The sequence below is a fragment of the Musa acuminata genome, chromosome BXJ3-8, assembly GCF_036884655.1.
Source record: "Musa acuminata AAA Group cultivar baxijiao chromosome BXJ3-8, Cavendish_Baxijiao_AAA, whole genome shotgun sequence".
NCBI lineage: Eukaryota > Viridiplantae > Streptophyta > Magnoliopsida > Zingiberales > Musaceae > Musa > Musa acuminata.
Window position 1 is genome coordinate 12,396,107 of NC_088356.1, and position 18,962 is coordinate 12,415,068.

The following is an 18,962-nucleotide window of genomic DNA, read 5'->3' on the forward strand; positions in this document are numbered from 1 at the left end:
GCACGGCGTATTTGGCGGGAAGGAAGGAGAGGATGCGGGTGAGGATGTCGTCCGGCAAGCTGCGGAAGGGTCCGTCGAAGCCTGACCATGCTGTCGTCAGGATTTGGCGTCGATGGGGTTGACCGTTGACGGAGACATCAGAGATGTGCAGGGAGAGGCAGAGGAAACGATTTGATACCTAATGTGATCACCAATTCTACGTGACAGTTATCGTAAGTTGTATTACCTGACTTTTGGCGATATGATATACCAAAAATACATGCAAGGCGATGGTTCCACAGTAATTTCAAAAAGATATGAGCTGTGTGTTCTCCAACAATACACATCATAAACGAATAGTCAGATGAATATTCATTGGCATGCTATCTATGAAGCGCAGTAATTATTACATAGAAAATACAAGTGCGTGAAATGTTCTAACCTTAATTTCCTACAAGTATGAAATGAAATAAAATTTCTCAAAACAGAAGATTGACCTTTCTTCAAGCACTTTAGATATCCGGATCTTAAGAAACCTACAAATCCCATCTGTACTCCTCTATACCTTTTTACCCGAGGGTAAAAGTCAAAGTTAATGCAGATTATAATTCATGTACTCGAACCAACCATTTCCTTCTACTCGAGTCGCCTTCATGTACCCCCTGTCTCGGTAGCCACTGAAGCTCACAATTATGTTGTCAGTGATCAGCCAGGAAAAATGGTAATTGTTCTTCGACATTAATGTCCCAATATACACACGGATACTCGACCAAGATTGCCAGTAGCATCCAGGATAACAGTACTCGGACATATTTAAGATATATAATCAGGCGTGTGTACAAACATGATCATGAACTATTACATTATCTACCTGCTGTCCTTTCACAAAAATATCACGAGTTAGAAGAATAAATGAAAGAAAAGAAGGATCCGGTTAACATTATCATCTCCCGCTTCCTTTTTATTTTATGGTTCAGAGAGTGGGAAGCTCTATATTAGGAACAAATGAACCATACATCCTTCAAAAAGTTCAAAAAAATGAGACAGTTGCTACTTTTGATGAATGCCTTTGCCGACTCCAATAGGATAGGTAAGGTGGAATGCCAAACTCTTTCATTCCTCCTAAAGTCCAGGAATGGACTCGAGGTTGTATTTTGCTGGTGCCGTGTCTTCACCGTCCTTGCTCTCTTGTGGCTCCGGGTTCTTAATGGGTCCCAGAGTCTGTAAATAAGAGTAGGACGTGTTTGCATTGGGGGACGGGCTCGGATTGCTTATTCTGCTTGCAAGAAACCTCCGGATGAGTCCCCTCAGAAATGGAGCCATAGTGTCTGGTTCATTTTCCAGGTAGAACATGATACCCCCCATGCACAAACAAAAAAGAGCAACCTGCCATTCCAGTTATATTGTGCTGCATGAGTAACAATTTGTTCATTCTTAAGAAACGTACTAGAATTACAACTATCAGTGAAGTTCGGACTTAAAATACCTCTGCATTCTTAATATGAGGAAGGAAATGACGGTTTACTGAAATGTACCATAAAGAATCCACAGCTCTTGGAAGCACATAAAGGGCCAATTCCGCTCTTCTAGCTTTCTTTTCTATAAGAACAGAAAGAGCAGCTATTGCACCAGAAATCCAGTAAACAAGTTTGTGATCTTTACTCGCAACTTTTCGGTGTAAACAAACAACAGCCTTGTATCATCCAAGACAATGATTACGTACTAAATCAATAATCAGGAAAAAAAAACTCAATTAAGAATAACTACCTGGAAGAGTCCTACAAAAGCAGACAAGAATGATGTTGAGCGCACAGCACCCAGAACAGCACGCCAAGATGTCCAAGCAGGAGACTCCAAGAACTATTGTTTTATTCAATAGAGAGATTTGCATGCCAAATAAATGTAAAAGATCAATCTAATTGGCTATAATATGAAAGAGACTTTGGTACTGATATTCATGCATATAATTTATTGAGTTAAATCACAAATTATAGATTAGACACCATAAGCTAATAAAGCATATGATCACAAGGAAGCTACTGTAGGTGTCCTCTGCATACAAAAAAATTCTCCTCATTCCCAAATAATTAAAGAGAACTCTAGCTGAGAACACTGAGAAATTGATAATCCTCTCCAGAATGAAATAAAAGTTCATGGTCAAGACAAGACTACTCAGAAGATTTACACAATGCAGCCACTTATTATTCCACTTTAATGGTGTCAGAATCTACATTATCAATCATAGGCTAGGATCAAGCAAGCAAGAATATCCTCTCATTAAATAAAATTGGTATGGTTAGGAGTTGTCTGATGAGAGCATATCAGAAATGTGATAAACATTGAAGCCAAAATGAAATGAGAAGCCATCATTAAAAACACAAAATCTTGCTTAGATGCAAATCTAGCTACGTACTTCACAATGAACTCAATACAGGAAAGAAGAATTTCTAGGGGACTTACATCTGCCCAAACTGTCTCTGATAATGTGTCGAACTAACCATTTTACTTTCCAAGTGCATTCTAGCATGATTATAGTGATTAACTAGAAGCTTCAACGCTAGATTTTGAAAGATCATACACCTTTGAGCAGCCATAATTCTTCTGATGCAATGACTATATTGTCCAAATTTTCAATAAACTCAGAGCTTATAACTTATGGTGAGAATATATAACCAAGTTCCAGTGTCCATAACAGTGTCAAACATAATGCGACACAACGGATACTGTATGTTCAAAATAAAGGATGTTTATTGGAATCTGATAATGAAATTTAAAAGAAAAAATCCACATATCAAATGCACAAAAAGTATAACTAATTACAAGGGTTTGAAATGATCAAGAAAATTAAAAAGGATCAATCTATTATCCTCCATCTAAAAGTTTGAAAGGACAAGACTCAAAATTAGCTTTCCCCAATAAAGCATGTGTGCTTGCTTTCTCCAAAGCATGGCCTATATACCTAGACATCGATATATAAACATCAGTTCCATCTACTACCTCAAGGATAAACATTGACTCAAGTATATGTTATACTAAACCACAAGATATCCACAACATGGTTTTAGTCAGTCTCTCAAGATGCATTATTGCTGAAGATTCCCAAGACTATAATCCATTAAAGTCTCATACTTCTTAGTTTAATTACAAGCCAGAAGGGCTGAGGTTATTGTATCTAGATAAAAGGTCAACAATAACAGGCTTCTTAAAAATCTTATACAGAAAAAGCAGATGACCCATATATGTGAACTTTCAGATAATACTAGATAAATGCAATATGTGTCAGGTTTATCAAGCATACAAATACTTTCTCACGTATACATTTTGAAACCACCATACACAAGATTCAAGCAAGGACACTAGATGCCTTATCTGGAATGGAAACTGAAATAAATAGTTTTCAGCATCACTAACATGGTTTAATTTGCAACAGCCACTACTACTGAGTGTGTCTAGGATAATTTCCCACAAATACGTGCAGTATATAGTGATTGAAACCATTTAAGTGCAGTACCTTTTGTAGCCGAAGAACAACAAATGGTACAAACGTCAGTGAGAAATAAAGAGGGAATGTTTTCCTAAATGTTTCTGATGCAGCAGTGCCGTTGTGAACTAGGCAAGACTCTGTGTCGGGATGTATTACTGAACAGGGAACAATGGAAGGATCTGCCATCAAGTTCATAGAGCTGAACTCCTTTTTGTTTGATAAGTATGCTGATAGAGAAACAAGATCCATAGGGCCACCTCTACAACATTCCCTAACTGCCTTGTACACAGGCTCTGCTACTGGTCCAGTTTTCTGTATAAAATCTTGGTATGATTTGGGCAAGCTCTCAGGTCTCATTACAAAGGCATACATAACCTGAAAACAAGTAAATCCATTCAGTATATGATTATTTAATTAAATTATATTTCACAAATGAGAAAACATTAACCAAAATCATTGGATGATACTCCTTGTAGGAATAGGAAAGCAGATATGAATGGGAAGCATAAAATAAAAAGTAAAAAATTAAATTGTAGCCAAAGCAGCAAGTTTACTCGACCATCTAATTCACAAAGATCTGCTAGTGTTACCACTACATGGGATGCTTAGTTCATTAAATGTTAGTTACATCAAAGAATTGCACGAAATGTAAATAAAGCAGCAACTTGAACATTTATGCAGTCAGGATGCAAATACTGTACGGATCCATGTTCCAGCGCTAGTCTATGAGAGAACGATATATCAGAGAAGATATAACCATGCCATATTTTTTTAAACCTTAACAAAATTCTGATTGCAGATTCAGTAACAATAAGAAGTAGAGAAAATATTATCTTTTTTAAAATGCATGAATTTTGGATGAATTATTGAGAGAATCCATTCTGTGTCAATCTGGTTCCATTATTAGTTCTATTTTCTCATTTAATCTCTTATCTCCTTGTTTTATCTCTTACCTAATCTTTAACCTGCCTATTCATTAGGTCATATTGCAAGTTTACTCAACAGCTTACTGCAATCATTTACTAATCATCAATCCTGCAACAAGTATTAGATTCCTCAATTTATTGATTATCTATTTTTCTATTTAGCTGTGATCACTTCATGAATAAAAATCACTTCCAGAGTCTTAATACTGCAACTATATTGTTCCAACAAAAAATCTAGTCAAATATATCACCACTCAGTTATAACAGCAGTCACAACCTACTATATACTGCAGTCAGATCTTGCAAATCCTGCACTAGTCTGCTTACACTTTGCATACAAACTATGGAAGACGGCATAAGCATGTTTCTTGTTGCAAATGATTAGTCATTTTGGTGGACCAAGGTTTTTAATCTGATTGTACTGATCATACAGTTCAGCATTTATGAGTCCAATGGCCAACAGGTGTGTTGACTGGATGGAATCTCCCAGTCTGGTTCCATATCACATGTATCATTCAGTAAAGTTATTTTAGCAGGTATACCACCTGATAAAGTAAATGGTAACTAGTTGTACCTAGCAATAGTACCAGTCCTGTTGCTTCCTTTATTTTTATTTTTGAAACTCCCAATATCTGACATGTATCCAGCTGTTTTTCTTCTCTCTTTTTCTTCTACCTTCACCTTCCCCTCGTTGATGTCGTTGCTACCTCCTCAATGATGCCCAGTGCCCTTTATATCTCTTTCTCCATTCACTTTTACTTCTCCAGGCAGTATCGGTTGGTTTCAACACTGGATATGTCCAGGCACCTACTGGTTCGGTCACCAATCAATATTGGCACCGGTCTGAGATTTTAATCCATGTATTGGAACATGCACAAGGGTACAAAAAGTAAACATGTTCTTGTGCTTTTACATCTGTTACTAAAAAAATAATTTGTAAACAATAAGGTGTAGCTTCAATAGAAGATAATAAGATAGAGTCAATTAAGATTGTGCGAACATATGCTAAGAAAACCTATAGACGCTATAGTAATAAGACATAAAGCAATTAGTATCTGGTGCACCAAGAGATAGAGAGTGAGACCTAAGAAGACTTCATTTGAAACTATAAATAAAGATCTAAATGCTTTTAATTAACTTAGGATATTACTTATTACGGAGTTCAATGACAGCAAAAAATGCATGCAGCTGATCCCAAAACATTGGAACATTACAAGATAATTGTTTACGTAAGATGGTAGAACAAAGAAAAGAAAATGGTAGCCATTTAGCAGGTATTTAAATGCTCTCATTCTTGGTGTCATTTTCTGAGTATATATTTCAAATGTAAACACTTTAGGTATGTCCCATATGCATACTCAGACCATAGCTATACCAATTACTAATCATTAAAAAGCCTAAATAAGTAAATAAAAATATTATTTGTTGCTAAAGAATCATGTTATATCCTCATTATCAGTATAAATTCAAACATATATTTGCTCAACTTTATCAAAAGCACACACTCAAGTGAAGTAGAGAGTTCATGCTACGGTTTAATCACCTGGGCGCACGCCAAAGAAAAGAGCAAAGAGTCTCCATGTCTCCAGTGACTTCCCCAAAGATGAAACTTATTCTTCGATTTGGCTGAGTTATAGGCACACTGCCAAAATAAGCTGATGATTAGAAGTTAAAAGAATCAATATGAAATCATTTGTTAAGAACTACCTGTGCAAGCCTAGCTAAAAGATATAAAGCAAGAGTACGCCTTCGACTTGGATCATCCAATGCCAATATGGATAACCCTGCCACTGAACCCGCTAGTATTCTGATCCATCATGAGCTCCAAGTCATTAATATGGTTGAGCAATCAAGTAAAAAAGTAATAATTAAGCAATTTGTGTCAGTATGTGAGGCATTGAATCTCAATGAACTTACGCATTAAATCGTGTCTCTTTCTTCCTAAACTTCCTCAAGAAGCACCTAAGAGCATGGTAAGAACCAGTAAAACCACCAAAAAGCAATCCAACACGGCAAGCTTCTTCTCTTACAATCAAGTCTTTCTCTGAAACAAGTTGCTGCACAGCAAAATAAACATTAAGAATCTATTAATAAATTTTTTACTTTACATTCATCTAAATTGTTGCAAAGTATCCAAAAAATTTACCTTTGACAATTACACTATAGGAAACAATAAGTGGAGCTTTCACTATCTTGAATAAGATCTCACAGAATATATGAGATAGCATGCAATGTCACAGCCAATCTCAGATACAACATGCTACTTTACAATATCAACTCCTAACTTGAATTTGCATCAAGTGCTCACGTAGAGATTATAAAACTTTTTATTATATCAGAAAAAAGCACACACCTTTGCTAGAAAAAGAGCAACTATACAATGGCGTGCAATCACATTACACGGCATATGCACTTAGCATGTCTAGTACAAAATCTTAAAGGAAAAAAGAAAATGATGTCTTTTAGTTCCAATAGCGCATGTTGAATGTGTTACACCTAAGGGCTAAATTGTATCTCAACCTATGAGACTCTTCTTCATCCAAGACATCCATCATGATTGGAATCCATAAAAATCTCAAATATTTGTCCACCAGAAGCTTGTCAGTTATTACAAAGGATTTCCCCCTATTCTGTAAGTACCATAACTGATAACTAGCAAAAACCTTTCCATTCACCTAGATCATGGCAAAAAAGTCTTGCAAAATGCAGCATAAAAGCATAAACATACATGTGATGCTGTCAATGCTGCATATGCTTATACAGTCTCCATAAGCATCCACTGAATATTGGCAAGCAGGTTTAGCCAGATATGTCCATATCTGATGGGTCATCTGATGGTCAAGAGATGGGTTATCTGATGGTTAAGGTAGTAGTTGAAATTTGTTTGGCTTCTGTCCTTATACATTTTCTTTCATACGTTAAATATGAAATCATGATGATCATCGTCATGGATGCAACGGTCTAAGCCTTTCATTAAATGATAAGGCAATGGAGGCACTCTCCCCCACTCAGGTTCCTCCAACTTCATTTTTTCTCAAGTCAAGGGACAATTTGCCACTTAAGCCTCATCCTGCACCCTCTCCATCTACTTTTCTCCTTTGCTCTCTCATTACTGGCCAACTTTCCACATGAGTTTCTCTTCAATCTTCATCACACCTTCACTTTAAATCTTAGACTGCTCCACTGCCTCTTCTCACTCCCAAAAATTTTTATAGTAAGCAAGAAAGAGATATGGAAGTGACAAAATAATCAGAAATAAGACATCTGTTCAGCTCTTTTTTGAATCATCTGGATAGATGCTTCCTAGAATACAAACATCAGCTGCTTGCACTCCACCAAACAGCAACCAAACAATGAAAAATTCTCCTCCTTAGACATGATCACAGACATACCAGGTGTGGATCACACTGATTTACAATTCTCCTAAGACCAATATCCATTGCAATTATTAATCCTTACAGCAGAGGAAAGCAAGTTTTAGAAATTAGTTCAGATGACCTATCAGATCAGTCCAGCACTAATATACTGGGGAGGATAGTGACCTGTACAGACTGGTATTATCAAATAAAATAATAAAACATCAACTGTATATGTACCATATCAAGCTATACATTTCAATATCAGTATTTGGTCAGAGTCGTCAGACTGTTTAATACTGAACATGTACCAGTCTGGCTGATATTTAAACATTGGCACAAAGATTTTTGTGCTAGTATAATCCACCGGCTCCTGAAAACATTTGCATTTGCCTCCAATTAACTAGCCTCTGAAATCACATGCCACGAAACCTACTCCTTTCCAGCAATATTAAACAATACTACCATCACTTATATGCAGTGGGTCAGCAATCTTTACTACAATGCCATACAATCCCATTAAGTTGCAGGTTGTCCTTAATCTCCTAAAGTCAAAATTCAAATGGTTAACATTCTACCCCTTGCTGCAAGCTTTCTTCCCGAGCTCAAATTTAATTTCTTCCAGAGAAAATTGCCAAGGCACAGATCAGGATCCTCCTACTCTCTTTCTCTTTGAGCAGACTGAAACAACTTAGGGCCAAGAGCTTCAGTTGGCTTCGATGCAATAAAGAAAGCAAAATCCAATCCTGCCCAAACCTCTTCCAAAACTAGACAGCAAAATGTAGCAGGTCGTGCAGTGTTGAACGCTCCTCCACATCTGAGACAAACACTTCAAAGCACTGACCATTTCCTGATGGCAGAACATCATGGGCCAAATGCCATGGTGAAACTTTAATTTTGTCTGGCACCTGTAGCTTCTACAACTGATTTCAAAAATTCATTCCGAACCCACTGCAAGATTCGGCACCTGCATTTTTTCTTCTATCTCACCCTGCACAAAATTCACAGGTTTCTCCACCATATCAGACTAAGGTCCTGTAGTAGTTTTTAGCAGTGCAACTTCTATCCCTTTTGTAACGCCAAATCAGCTTGCCTTCTCTTCTACTGTCTATAGTATATTGCAGATTGCCTAGGCTTCATGGTGCCAAACATAGCTCTCGTCACCTCCTCTTCCTAAAAAGTTGTCGCAGATCAATCAAGTTGCTTACCTTCTAGGGTGGGTGGCAAAATGACCGGTTGGGTGGGGTTGTCAGGCGGAAATGCATGTGTGTGTTGAAATGTCAAGTAAAACTTGCCCCTTAAAGCTTAGTTAAGGAGTGAATACCGTATGCTGCCTTTTTCAATCACAATTTATCCCACTTTGGCAAAATAACAAGCACGGAATGTGATAGAACCCCAGAGGAATTCTATATATATTGATCTTCGAGGGGGATCAACCCTTGGAACGCTATAGGGGTTCCACCCAGTGTCTGCCGTACCAAGCCGTACCGCCCGATACGGGCGGTACGTACCGGTCCGACAGGTTATTGGTACGCGGACCGCCCGGTACCGGTCCGCACTGTAGCAGTGCTACAGTAACACTGTAGTGCACTGTAGCAGTGCTGCAGTGCTTGGTACACCTGGGTGTACCGCTCGGTACACTGTACCGTACCGGTACCGAGCCCAGGTTGAAATACCGGTACGGTACGGTATTGCGAACCTTGGTTCCACCCTTCTAGAAGTCGGCCATATGATTGTAATTGTAGATAGATCTTATTCCCAAAGAGATGGAGGCTACATGCTTATATAGGGCTCCAAACCCTAGCCCTAGGTGTTGCTTCCTAAGTGAGTTACCCATTTTGCCCTCAACCCTAATCAACCAGCCCAGTAAAAGAGGGCGACGGCTAGGAAGCCCAAAGACCCAAATATAAACCCTAGCCACTCTTCTTTATAGGATAGAGACGGCTAGGTGGGATTTATTACAATCTCACAGGGTTTTATTAGCTGCTTCTTGGTTGAGCAGGACACAACCCTGCTAGGGTCTTATCAAGCCCCCCCCCCCCCTCCTCAAAATCAGCCTTATCTTCAAGGCTGAGGTTCCATGAACTCAGGGAACCGAGTCTTCAGCTCCTCATGTGATTCTCATGTGGCGTCTTCGAGTGGTAAATTATTCCAATGCACTAGTACTTCATTAGAGGGACGTCAACGACACATCACGATTTTACGATCGAGGATGACTTGTGGTTGGGCTTAAATATCTCCATCATCAGTGGTGTTGGGCAGTTGGATCTGGGGTGACTCGTGTTCTCCCAACTTGGAATTCAAGCATGACACGTGAAAGACAGGGTGAATTTTAGCATCCTCAGGAAATTTAAGTTTGTACGCCACGGCTCCAATACACTCTGTGATTTGATAGGACCCACAAAAACGTGGGGATAGCTTCATGGAGGCTCGTGTGTTGATGGAAAGTTGCTTGTATGACTGTAGGCGAAGATAAACCCAATCTCCTACTGAAAATTCTCTTTCGCTTCGTCGTGTGTCGGCTTGCTGCTTCATTCTGGCTTGAGCGGTAGAGAGATTATCCTTTAACAGCTGTGGGAGTTTGTCCATGTTAATTAAATCTTGGTCGACCTGATCTACCTTGGCCGAGCCAATTACATACTTTGGAATCACAAGGGCCGACCGACCATACAGTGCTTCATATGGGGCACATCTTGTAGATGAATAATATGTAGTATTATACCATCATTCGGCCCAGGGAAGCCATTTCACCCACTCCTTTGGCCGGTCACTAGCGAAACACCGAAGGTACGTCTCTAAACACTTGTTCACCACCTCTGTTTGGTCGTTAGTTTGTGGATGATATGTTGTGCTCATCTTGAGTTTGGTGTCTTGTAACTGAAATAACTCGGTCCAAAATTTACTAGTGAAGATCCTGTCACAATCACTTACAATGGGCCTTGGCATCCCATGCAGTTTAACAACATTTTCTATAAAAATCTGAGTAATACTAGCAGTAGTGTAGGGATTTCGCACAGCACAAAAATGAGCATATTTCATAAGTCGATCAACCATCACGAGGATTGTGCTTTTACTTTTGGAAGGTAGCAACCCTTTAATGAAGTCTATGGAGATATCAGTCCACACCGAGTCCGATATGGGTAGTGGTTGTAGCTTCCCTGAACTCGCCACTATTTCACCCTTTTGCTGTTGACACACATCACATTATGCCACATATTCAGAAATAATTTTTTTCATCCCTCTCCAATAAAAAAATTGCTTCACTCTTTTATAGGTTCTCAGAAATCTGAAGTGCCATGTTGAAGGTGTAGAGTGCATTTTGTGCAGGATGATTTTGATATAAGGGGAGTCCGGTATAAGTACAATGCAACCTTTATAGCGTAGATCCCTCGAATCCCAAGTGTAGTAGGATATTGCGCTTGGATCCTCTTCCAATTTTTTTATGATGTTACTGATCTCTGAATCCTTCTTTCATTCCTCCCTAAAGTTCTCGAGGAAGCCAGTGGTAGGAAGGGAGATGACTGAAATTTTAGCTTGCTCAGGTAGCTATGAGAGTGCATTTGCAACAACGTTCTCTTTCCATTTTTTGTAAAAAAATTCATAATCAAATCTCAAAAATTTAGTTACCCATTTTTGCTGCTTAGGGGATGATATCTTCTGCTCCAAAAAGTACTTGAGGCTTCTATAGTCGATTTTAATTTGAAATCGTCGGCCGATCAGGTAGGGTCTCCACCTCGTTATTGCGTGCACAATGGCGAGCATCTCTTTATCATATATTGATATTTTTTTATGGGAGGGAGATAACGCCTTATTGGTGTATACGAGTGGTCGACCATCTTGTATGAGAACGGCTCCAATTCCGACTCCAGATGCATCAGCCTCAATAATGAAGGGTCAATTGAAATCTAGTAGCGCTAGCACCGTAGTCGTCGTCATGGCTGTCTTAAGTTTGTCGAATGCAGTAGAGGCTTTGTCCGACGATTGGAAGGCGTCTTTTTTCAGTAGAGAAGTGAGGGGTACACTGATCTTCCCATAGCCCTTTACAAATTTTCGGTAGTAGCCCGTTAGTCCAAGAAACCCGCGCAGTAATTTCATGTTTGTAGGTTTCGGCCAGCCCTGCATTATTTCAATTTTTGTTGGGTCTACCATCACTCCTTCTGATATTAGATACTCTACATTTTGTTGAAGAAAAATGCACTTTGGTTGCTTAACAAAAAGGGTATTCTCCTGAATGATCGTCAAAACAACCTGTAAATGCTGAAAGTGAGTCTCAAGAGAAGGGCTATAAATGAGAATATCATCGAAAAATACCTGCACAAATTTGCGAAGAAAGCTCCGAAAAATATTGTTCACGAGACTTTGGAAGGTTGAAGGAGCATTAGTGAGTCCAAAAGGCATTACCAAGAATTCATAATGGTCGTTATATATGCGAAATGTAATTTTTGGAATGTCGTCTTCACATACCCGAATTTGGTAGTAATAGGATCGGAGGTCCAACTTCGTGAAGACTCGAGCTCCTTTTAACTAATCAAGAAGTCCATCCACCACTGGTATTGGGTACTTGTCCTTGGCAGTGATGCCATTTAAAGCTCGATAGTCGATGCACATCCACCAAGTTCCGTTCTTCTTGCGTACAAGTAGCACTGGTGAGGAATAAGGGTTGCAACTTGGCCGAATCACCCATATTTCAAGCATCTCCTTTACAATCTTTTCAATTTCATCCTTCTGGAGGTGAGGATAACGGTACGACCAAGTGTTCGCTGGTGGTTTACGTAGAAGAATTGAAATCCGATGATCATGTTGCCGAGTAGGAGGAACACCGCGCGGTTCAGCAAAAATGTCGACAAATTCAACAAGCAATTGGGCGAGATTTTAATCTTCAATTTATATTTTTCTTCCCCTCTGGTTGCTGCTGGAGATGCATCAAAAAGCCACCATTTACCTTGTGTAAAACTTTCTCTATTCGTTGGGTTGAAACGATGGTTACGTTGCTTTTGCGCTTCCCACGTAGGATGATCTGTTTGCCTTTGCAGTAGAATTTCATAATTAATTTGAAAAAGTTACAAGAGATATCACCTAGCGTCGTCAGCCATTCTATGCCAAACACGACCTCATAATCATCAATTGGTAGGAGGAAGAAGTTGGCGACAATTTCTTGGTCTTGCAATAATAGTTTCACCTGCGGGCATCTTTGGTCGCACTTTAGGATTCTGCCGTCGGCGACCTTTACGTCGAACTTGCTGCAACCTTCGATGTGGAGCGCCATCCGAGCAGCAACCTTACTGTTTAGGAAGCTATTAGTGATGCCCATGTCGATGAGAACAGTGATCGATTGTTGTTTGAGAAGGCCTCCAACTTTCATCGTTTACGGGTTTGAGTAGCCGGCTAGCGTGTGTACCATAAAGTCGGTCGTTTGTGGCTCTTCTTCCGCATCTTCTTCTTCATGTTCAAGACTCTCTTCTAGATGTTCAATAACCTCTTCTACTGGTTCAATCACAAGAAGTCTCCATTTTTTACAGCGATGCTCGCGGCTCCACGGCTCGTCGCAATGCTAACATAACCCCTTCGCAGATCGCTCCCGAAGCTCTTCTCTTGTCAACTTTTATGGTGCAGGGGCCAGGCTGACAGTAGGGGGGCTGAGGGCTTCGGTATTGTTGGTTGGGGAGCGACCCTAGTTCTCCGGGCTTCATGGTTCAATCGCTCCTCTTGAAGTCGTACGAAAGAGATGGCTGTCATAAGCATGTACGGTTGTCACGCTTTAACTTCTCCCCGGATCTCCGGCTTCAAGCCCTCAATGAAGGTCTCAAATAGCTGCTTTTCAGACAAATCACGAGTTTGATTAAATAACCTTTCAAACCTGGTTTGGTACTCCAAAATGGTGAAGGTTTGTCGGATCTTTGCTAGTTGTCCGTCAATGTTCTCGTAATCGATTGGTCCGAAGCGGATTAACAGTCTTTCTTTGAATTGTCGCCATGAGAGGACTCCATAAGTGTATTCAAACCAGTTAAACCATTGTATGGCATCCCCTTCAAGATGTATAGCCGTAATTTCCACCATAGATGCGTCTGCGGTTTTGTGGTACCGAAAATATCGCTCCGCGCACAAGATCCAACCAATCGGGTCTCCTTCCCATCTAGGGAAGTCCACCCTCATGCGTAGATAGTAGGGATCGGTCACAAAGCCTCCCCTCTCTTGGAAGTCATCTCTTCGGTCAGAGTTCTCTCCTTGATGTGATTTCTTCGGGCTCGGTGGTTAGCCCAAACTGAGTTCGATAAAAAGAGTATGAATCTTATCCTCCATTCGGCTCTCGAAGGCTTCGAATTTAGCATTGATTGCCTCTTCAGATGTCATAGTATATGCCTTCAAATCTGTAATGTTAAAATCTCTCTTTTGTTGTCGGGTTAAAGGTATAAATTAGTTGAGAGAAGTGTTTGCGGTTTAAGCTTGTTTTGTGGTTGTTATGTAAGAGCAAAATTGTCGTCGAAGAAACAACGGTTTCAAGACGAAATTTCTAGCAAAAATCGAGAGATTTGAGGAGGGATTTTGACAACAAAATCTCGATTTAGATAACAGCAATGATGACAAATTTGATCAAAAAGATTTCGGCAGTATAACAACAAGGAAATCGATGTAAGTTGCGATAGCAGAATTCTCGTCGAAAAATTCAATTTCACAACGAAATTTCCAACAGAAACCGAGAGATTTGAGGAGGGAATTTGACAGCAAAATCTCGGTTTAGATAACAACAATGATGATAAATTTGATCAAGAAGATTTCAGCAATATAACAGTAAGGAAATCGGTGCAAGTTACGATAGCAGAATTCTCGTCGAAAAATTCTAACGGTTTGCGACGAAAATTTACAGCAACACAAGAACGTTTTAGAGATGAATTCCTCAATAGATCAATCTCAGATGGAAGCCAAGACGATCTATGAAGCGTATAAGAAATTTCGTTCAAAAATGATAACAAATAGATCGATTTAAAGACAACAATATGCGGTTGAAATTTTCTGCAACAATCCTTCGTTCGCAAAGATGATAACTTTTACAACGAAATAAATTCGTAGTATGAGATATATAAAAAGACTTCTTTTTGGTATTTTAAATGAAAAATTATGTATTGGTGATAGGAGAATATCATATCTCTGATGCAATTGGAGGTAACGACAATAGATTGATTTGATCTACGACAAAAGATGACGGGTTACATGCTTATATAGGGCTCCAAACCTTAGCCCTAGGGACTGCTTCTTAAGTGAATTACCCTTAACCCTAACTGACCAACCCAGTAAAAAGGGGCGGTGGCTAAGAAGCTAAAAGGCTCAAATATAAACCCTAGCCACTTTTCTTTATAGGATAGAGATGACTAAGTGGGGTTTATTATAATCTAAGAGTTTTATTAACTGATTCTTGGATGAGTAAGACCCAACCCTGCTAGAGTCATATGAGAATGCTCACAATCTACTAATACAAAAAACTCAACGAGAAGGATTATCAGAGATAAAAGAGAGGAAATTACCTTGAGGTCCAGAATAGAGGAGTAAGATTGACGCCGCGCGAGTTTAAAGGCCCGGAGGAGGATACCAATCCCAACCCTAACGCCATACGAGAGCAGGAAGCTCTGGCACAGGTTCCCGATGGCGTGGGCGATGCAGGACTCATCGGCGTGGTCGCAGCAGGGTTTCCCGTCACCGAATGAATCATCCCGGCTGGCGTGGTGGTGGCGCTGCAACTCCTCGATCGCCTCCCTCAGCCTCTCCTCCGCCTCCCGGAGCCGGCGCTCCGCCGCTTCCGAGGAGACGCTTCCGCCAGGGTGCGGCGAAGGAAGCCGATCGGGCCCGGCGGCGGCGGCGGAGGGGGCGGAGGGGGGCAGCGACATGGCATCCGGCGGCGGTGGCCGATGCACGGTTTTGTATCGAGTTCTTGACGGAGTTAATAAAAGCCAAGACGGAAGAGGGCGCGCGTGCTCTGCGGCTTACAAGATGCAAATAATCGCATAATAATATTTCTGCAACGCAATGATCTTCCGTTCGATTGTTCGGGCTTTATATCGAACGGTCATAAGTCCTCGCTACGGTCTGATGTGGTGCGGTGATGCTCTGGTTAAGGAAACAAACAAATTTCCTGTTTTTTTTTGCATTATCAATTCCTATTTTAGCGAAAAGTTGATATTGTCAATTCCTATCATCGAACGGCTTGGAAATGTTGTTTCTCACGTAAGCTATACACATCTTGACGCATACGACATGGAGAGGTTCGGTACCACCGCCTGCAGCCTCTCGGAGGTTGTATGGGCGGTATCATCACCCAGATCGACGGTATCATCTCCTGACATAGTTTCGGAGATTATGTCACGACGATGTCACCTCTTAGGGCACTGTTTGGACCTTTTCATTGGACCCAACACAGTTCTTATATGGGCTCAACTGGTCCCTAATTGGGTTGACCCAAATCCAAACATAATTACGTGCTAACTATGATTCCTTAGATATATTCTAAGCTAAACAAGTCTGTAAGTCTAGTTTCTTCCGGCGAGCTTTCGGTGACCTTCCGACGAACTTCCGACGATCAATCGACAATGTTCCAACGGACTCCCGGCAAGCTCCTAGACTTCACGACGATCTTTTTGGCGAGTTCTGATGAGCTTCTCTGGCAAGCTCCGAGACTTCTCAGCTGGTTCCTACAGAACTTCTGACGAATGTTTGGACTTCCGACGAACTCTCGAACTCCCAACGAAATCGCGTCCTTGACTCTGAGACTTCATTTTGCTTCATGCCTTGCTATGGTAGTTAATCCTGCACATGTAAAACATACTTCGATCTAGACAATTAATACTAAGCATGAATCATGTTGTCCGACATGTCATTAATCCCTCGACGCTTCGTCCGATTCTTCGGCGCATCGTCCTCTCTTGCAACCTATTGCCCAATCGACGAGTTGGCTCCGCAACTTCGATATCCTTAGCGCAATATCCGCTCTTCTTGGCCCGATGCTCGAATCCATGGCTCGAAGCCTTCTATCGATATGTCGATCGATCCTCCAACCCGACGTCCAATCTTCTGACATGTTTTCCTCTGGCCTAACATGATTTTTCATACTTTAATTGTCTCATCCTAATCGAAGCATTATGCGTCACTTAAAACGCAGATCAAATCATAAACACTTATCAATTAGTTTCATCATCAAAATATGAGATTCAATAATTATAGTTGAGATTGGGAGGTAATCCCATCAACTCTGTTAGGGGCCAACTAGGTCCGAAGTTGAACTGGTTTGGGCCTGATTCAAGGCCAACCAGGGTGCTGAAACCCTGGCCGACGATGGCACCGCTTGGGGAACAACACCCCAGGATTCCTAGGTAGTGGTTCGCCCAGGCTGGGCGATGGTACCCTGGTAGTAGTGTTGTCAGCGGTGGTACCTCCCTTGTTTAGTGGTGGTACCACCCAGTACCAGATCCTACGGTGGTAGTACCGCCCAAGAACGACAATGGTGCCACAAGTACCTAAGAAACCTGAGATGAGACATTTTTAGGCTCCAAGTTTAAATCAACTTGAAGCCTATAAATATCCCCCTCATCCCTGGTTAACAAACACAAGACTTGAGAGTAAAAATAGAAAGAAACGTTCCTGCAATCTTGTATGAACTCCTCTCAAAAGTTTAAAGTGTTAGAATAGTTTGAGAGAGGAGTAAGTGAGGGTGTAAGGGTTATCTCCTAAACCTGGTAAAAGGAGAATCGAGTTGTAAAAGGTGGTTAGTCTTCGCTTATTGAAGGAAGACCGATAGTGGATGCCGGTGGCCTCAACGGAAGAGGAATCACGGAGTGGATGTAGGTCACGATGACTGAACCACTATAAAAATCCGGTTTGCTTTACTTTGAGCAATTTACTTTAAACTGTAAACTGCCTTATCATTACTTGCTACGCTCCTCTTATTGCTTTCAAAGTTAACTATTTCCGAAATTAGATTTATCGTACAAAATGAAGAAATTTTCATAACCGACGTGATTTGACTACTGCACTAATTCACCTCCCCCCCCTCTTAGTGCCGATCCCTTTCCTAACAATTGGTATCAGAGCCTCATATTTCTTATTTGATTTAACACCCAAGAGAAATGACTCTTTTCGGCTTTCAAGAGGGTCACTCTCTTATTCGTCCTCCCTTGTTCAATGGGACGGACTACACTTATTGGAAAACTTGTATGAGAGTTTTCTTGCTTTTCTTAAACCTTGATTTATGGAATATTATTGAAAATGATTTTTGAATGTCTTCTTTCCAATAAACCATTGGAATAATTTGGAGAAGAAGATATTTTCTTTAAATGCTAGAGCTATGAATGCTCTATTTTGCGCTTTAGACAAAACTGAATTTAATCATGTTTCTATGTATGAAACGACTTTCGACATTTGACACATTCTTGAAACCACACATGAAGGCACTAGTAGAGTAAAAGTTTCGAAGATTAATCTTTTGATGTATGATTTCGAATTGTTTCATATGAAACCAAGCGAAACCATTGGAGACATGTACACCCGTTTTACGGATGTCGTTAATAGTTTAAAATCACTTGGTAAAAGTTTTTCAGATTTTGAACTTGAATAAACAAAATTTTACGTTCTCTTTCTAAAGATTGGGATTCAAAAATAACTGCCAAACAAGAGAGGCTAAAAACCTAAACAACCTTCCACTCGAAGAACTAATTGGGTCTTTAAAGACCTATGAAATGAACAATGTGGCAAAAAAAAAACTCGAGAACCACCTTCTAAAGAACAAAAAGAATTTTAGACTAAGAACAATTGAAGACTACTCGAGCATAAGCTCAAGTGATGGTGAACTTGAACTCATCACTATGAAATTTAAAAAGTTCATTAAACAAAAATTAAAGAAAAAAAAAAAATGGAAATACTTGCTATGAATGTAAGAAGGAGTTGCCAAAAGACGAATCGAGCTCCTCCGAAGATGAGGAGAAAATCAACAAAGGCGAGATGGAAAACTACGCCTTAACAGCTTGACGAAGAGGTAAATGAAACTTCCTTAATTTATTTCAAAATTACATGATACTTTTAATGAATTAATTTTAATTTAGTTTAATTATTTTTTTTGAAAATTATATGATTAATAATTTAATAAAAATACTAAAAAATTAGGATCATACTTATCATTCTAGTAATTTTGAAAATGATCATGAAAATTGTATGTCTTGTGATAAATGAACAAAA

At 40.0% G+C, this 18,962-nt stretch overlaps 1 protein-coding gene across 2 annotated transcripts; it reads right to left on the reverse strand.

Annotated features, from left to right (window-relative positions):
- Positions 1-766: 766 nt before the first annotated feature.
- LOC135583705 (uncharacterized) lies at positions 767-15,672 on the reverse strand. 2 transcript variants are annotated; one of them, XM_065161955.1, is made up of 8 exons: positions 15,266-15,672; positions 6,307-6,446; positions 6,097-6,196; positions 5,933-6,031; positions 3,491-3,838; positions 1,747-1,839; positions 1,466-1,672; positions 767-1,365 (listed from the first exon to the last, which is right to left on the reverse strand). In XM_065161955.1, the coding sequence occupies exons 1-8, from the start codon at positions 15,623-15,625 to the stop codon at positions 1,102-1,104; spliced, it is 1,611 nt and encodes a 536-aa protein (XP_065018027.1). In that variant the 5' UTR covers positions 15,626-15,672; the 3' UTR covers positions 767-1,101. The 2 variants fall into 2 exon arrangements, with proteins under 2 accessions (XP_065018027.1, XP_009413262.2); XM_009414987.3 differs by having other exon boundaries at positions 767-1,387.
- Positions 15,673-18,962: the final 3,290 nt, after the last annotated feature.